At 30.1% G+C, this 5,027-nt stretch overlaps 2 protein-coding genes across 2 annotated transcripts in view; both read left to right on the top strand.

Annotated features, from left to right (window-relative positions):
• Positions 1-1,218, top strand: part of LOC105626549 — an 8,511-nt gene extending 7,293 nt beyond the window's left edge. Inside the window, exon 3 of the mRNA XM_012207847.1 lies at positions 1,142-1,218. Coding sequence (XP_012063237.1) covers positions 1,142-1,218 — 77 coding nt within the window. The remainder of the gene's footprint in view (positions 1-1,141) is intronic.
• An 889-nt stretch (positions 1,219-2,107) lies between these two features.
• Positions 2,108-2,899, top strand: LOC105626548. Its single transcript, XM_012207846.1, has one exon. The coding sequence runs from the start codon at positions 2,108-2,110 to the stop codon at positions 2,897-2,899; it is 792 nt and encodes a 263-aa protein (XP_012063236.1).
• The last annotated feature ends 2,128 nt before the right edge of the window (positions 2,900-5,027 follow it).

Below are 5,027 nucleotides of genomic sequence, written 5' to 3'. Positions count from 1 at the left end.
ATAAATTTATATACTATGTATAAATAAACGATATGAATTATTAATAAAATATAGGACACCTAGAATATGTAATATATTTCTATATCCCGAGAAAATAATATAAATAAATAAAAATTACTAAGAATTAAATTGAAGCAAACTATAAGGATCTAATGATATAAATTCAAACAATAAATAAATTTTAATCGAGCTTGTTTTCGATGTTATATCGATATTCAGTGTAAGAAATGATAAAACGAACGTTTTGATCTTTAATATGGTCATCTGTGTCACAAAAAATATGAAATTATGAATATATCTATATAAATTTACTATGATTCTTATGATTATAGAAACTTACATAGTTTACTTGTATATTTATTATGATATGCTAAAAATACGAATGTATTATTAACACTTTGTAACGTCCTTATTTATAAAATATTAATACTAATTTCAGATTTTCCAGAATGGTGTGATTTTGCAGCACGAATGATATCGTATATTATCATAAATGCAACTATGGCTCAATATTTTATATTTTGTTACAATGACGAGATTCTTACGTGACAGATAATTCCTCAGGAAATTTATAAGAACTAGAATTACCCGAATTAATATACTTAAGAATGTACGTAAGTTCCTTAACTCCTGCGAGTATAGGGACTCTAATGATATGTTAGTGACAATGAATTTTTTTTTAATTAGATTGTTAGCTTAATGTTTAATCCCCAATCTGAAAAGGACCTACAATTTAATTGTCAAATTGGTGATCAAAAGTCTCTTAATCACCATTTGAGCTCTTCAAACAAAAAAACGCGTATATGGCGTATATATGGATCTTGAACTCAGATTTAAGATGGAATCATATGATACTCGATTTCTTGAATGATCGATGATGATAAGCAACGTAAGCATGTATGTTGCTATGCTTGATTTGACGCATACAGTTTGACGTTTGACAAATAACTATGAAATTAGCAATTGTTACTTTTGATGGATGCATGCAAGGAAATAAGCTATAAAGTAATCCATAATCAATATAAAAATCATGTACATGCAGCGCTTAATACATCAATTTTAGCATACAGCAAAGTAGGCACTGACTATGCGTGTTATCATTCAAGAAATGAATTCGAGCCTTGTAATTCCATCTTTACAGGTAGTAAATCAATCGCACCGAGCCGCAAACCATTTGATGCCTCATACTTAAGCATAATGGATTTAGGCCCAACTTAAAACTTTATCTATCTCGTTTTAAAGCCAAAAAGAGACAGAAAGAATTTTAAGTCTGATTTAAAATCAAAGTAACGTTGTAATCGAGCCTTAATTATTCTATGTTAAAAAAAATCATTTAATGACTTGAGTTGTGACATGAATTGTTTTTTAATTTTTTTCTTCCATTTCTAAAAATATAAAAAACGCTTATTTAGAAATTTTAGAAATTTTACGAACCTACGAATATCTACATTAATTAATTTATTAGTAGTGTAAAAAAGTTGGCAAAAAGCCATATGACTAATTGGAACGCATTAAAATTGTCATTATCATTTTGATAACAGCTCGATAAAGTAACGTTATCGAGAGATTATCTGGAAATTATTGCAATTGTCAATCGCAACTTTTGGTGATATGTAATTTTAAAATGTATTTATGTAAAAAAAATAAATTATTCTCAACATTAAAAAGTTAAATATTTCTTAATAGTTAATATTTCTTACAAATAGAGATGAGATTATACAAATAGTGTCTTCTTGAGATTACGTGTATTTTTCTAGAAAAAAAGAATTTCTATTTGATATTAATATTCCCGAAAGATAACAAAACACAATAATGAAGTTTATATACATACATTTATTATACATTTGTATAATAAAGTTCACATATATATCTGAATTATATGTATATAAAAGTTTCATATTTGAAAAACATTAAAATTATCTTTGCGAATATGTGTTATAGCAAATCGTTAACGAGACATCACGCATCGTACACCGTGAGTATTGATCGACTAATAAGAACGCACAAATATCCTATTACCTATTACTGTTACTCCCTGGCGCAGGCGCCGCTTTCTGCGCGCATGTTTAAGTCGATTCAGTAGCATCCGCACGTTCTGTGAGTAATCATGAATGTCAATGAACGTGTCATGTCACACTTGGACGCGAGTGATTACAGTATTCAGTTGAATCGTTGGTTTCTAAAATCAGTAGGCGCTTGGCCAAGTTCAGCCTCGACGACCATCAAAGAAAAAGTGATTTCAACAGTACTGATAATCATCTGCTACTTGCTGATAGCCTACACGGTCATACCTTGCATTCTGAACATCCTATTCGAAGAAACTGATGTGCAGAAAAAATTAAAAACTATTGGTCCGTTAAGTCACTGGTGCATGGGTGGCATGAATTACTTCTCACTGCTGTTTCGCAACCGTGATATATACCGTTGCGTGGAGCACGTGAGGATCGATTGGCTTATGATGACAGATATAGAAGATCGGCAAGTGATGCTGAAATATGCCAAATTTGGCCGTTTTGTCGCTGGGTTGTGCGCAATTTTCATGCATAGCGGTGTGTTCTCGCATAGCGTGATGCAGGGCATTATGCCTACATTTATATATATCGGAAATGTGAGCGTATCAATACATGTATTACCGTGTCCCACGTACAACAAGTTCATAGATATTACAAAGAGCCCAGCGGGCGAAATTGCGTTTACTGTTCAGCTCATTTCGAGCATCGTTGTTAATTCCGTCACCGCCGGTGCCTGTAGTCTCGCAGCGGTGTTTGCAATGCACGCATGTGGCCAGTTGAATATACTGATGAGATTGCTGAACCAGCTGAACGATCGAAAGCAGCAGGATATGGTACAGCATCGATTGACAATCATTGTGGAGCACCATCTGAGAGTATTAAGGTAATATCGAAAATTAAAAATTGATATTTTCTACTTGATGTATAAAAAATTAAATCTTTTATATTTTGATGCCTTTGATCTTCAAGCCAAAACTGTCTTATCTGATTCTCTTTTTCCTTCTCTTAATATATTATAATTTAGTTCTAAAAAAAGTTTATATTATTTAAATGTAAAATATTATTGTAATTTACGTTACTTACAGTTTCGTGGCACAAATGGAAGCACTTTTAAATCAGATATGTTTTGTAGAATTGCTAGGATGTATGTTGAACTTATGTATGATCGGATATTATATCATTACGGTACGCTAAAAAATTAAAAAATAAATATGTAATTAAGACACATGTATGTGACTTTTCATATTTAAATAAATTGCAAAATGAAAAATGCATAAACAAGAAGTAACTATCGCAGAGGAAAAATTGCCACAATACAACCAAGTGACAGCAAGCACATGTTATGATTTGCGAATCACGTGACTTACCGTCATATCTTTGGTATAAAGAAGCGTTAAATTTCAGAAGGTAAGTATTAATAATTGTAATTTGAAATTAGATTAGATAGGAAATAAATCTAATCAAATAAGAGAAAATCTTGTTTTCGGTCAAAGTAAATTTTAATACGTAAATATTTCAGTGTGAATTTATATTGAAAGTTCTGTAAATATTTTTTGCGAGTTGACATTTTTCAGTCTTAAAACGCACTTATGAACAGAATTAAAAAGACAATATCATATATTATTTTTATAAGATAAGATTATCATCATCAGTATTAAAATTATTTCATTCTTGTTTTTTATAATGTTGAACAAGAATAAATGATACTCACGAATGTATAAATGTGAATCAGACCGCTATAACTTGAACAACAAATAACGCTGTCACACGGTGATTTTTGTATGCGCTGATTAGATTTTGGCCCACGATCTTCGTTTACTGTCATACTGGATGTACTATGGCATTGCGTTCTTATATTATTAGAAATATTTAACTTAAATAATACTTTTAATAATAATTATATATATATATAAATTGCATCATAAATTGTCATAATACATTATGATAAACTTGCAGAGATGGAATACAATAGAGACAAATATGACAATAGCCTGTGTAATTATTATTTATATATCCATGACTTTCAACATTTTTATATTCTGTTATATTGGCGAAACAGTAAGAGAACAGGTAAAAAATAAATTATAAAATAAATATTTTATGGTATAATATACAAATATACAGAACGAGTAAGAAGTTCCGCACCGGTACAATATTGGAAAACTAAACATTTCCGAAAGAAATGTTTCCTAGAAAAGTAAAGTTTTAAGTAATTACATAATGTCATCTATTTACTGATCTGGTCAGTCTTTTGACATTGAGTGGCGTCGACGAAATCAAATCAAGATCACATCGATTTTTTTTAATGGCATACTCTATTTTTGATTTCAGAATTTAATAGCTGGTGTCAAAAGCTTTTCAAAACACTACAATAAAGTTATTTTTCATAAAATACTTTTCGATTTGTAAGGCTCGAAGGTTATAGTACCGCCTGCATTAGATGTCCGACCGACTGTACTACTTATTTTTATTTTTACGTAAAAATGAATTTTTAATGCAAAAATGAAAATAAGAGGAGTAATCTCCAATGGTCTTGATCTTGACAAATATTATCCAGGACATGAACAATATTCAAAAGGTTTTAGCCGTCGGTCGGCCTTGCGTAATGCTAATGCCGGCGGTACTGTAATTTTTAAGCCTTGTAACTGGAAAAGTACTCAATAAAAAATAATTTTATTATAGTTTTGGAAAGCTCTCAACATCAGTTATTAGATTTTGAAATCACATACGCACAAAAATAGGGTGTTTTTTTTTAAATTAATGTGACTTTGACCTAATCTTGGCAACGCTATCTAAAGTCAAATTAATAAAATCAGTATATAGATCATTTAAAACCGTACAACAACTTTTATAGAGAACTTTTGTAGAAAACTTTTGTAGAAAAGAAATTTCTTTCGGAAATGCTTAGTTTTTGAGATATTTCATCGATCCGAGACTTTTGACTTATCCTGTATATACATATAATTGTATATACTTTTCGAGTTTTATAAATAAAAAAGTGGTAAATATATTATC

This window comes from Atta cephalotes (assembly GCF_000143395.1).
Source record: "Atta cephalotes unplaced genomic scaffold scaffold00005, whole genome shotgun sequence".
In the NCBI taxonomy this organism is placed as follows: Eukaryota; Metazoa; Arthropoda; class Insecta; order Hymenoptera; family Formicidae; genus Atta; species Atta cephalotes.
This window is presented reverse-complemented; position numbering and strand designations above follow the sequence as displayed.

Bases quoted from the DNA above. Each gene is read 5' to 3' on its own strand.
- LOC105626548 (XM_012207846.1), top strand. From the start codon at position 2,108: ATGAATGTCAATGAACGTGTCATGTCACACTTGGACGCGAGTGATTAC.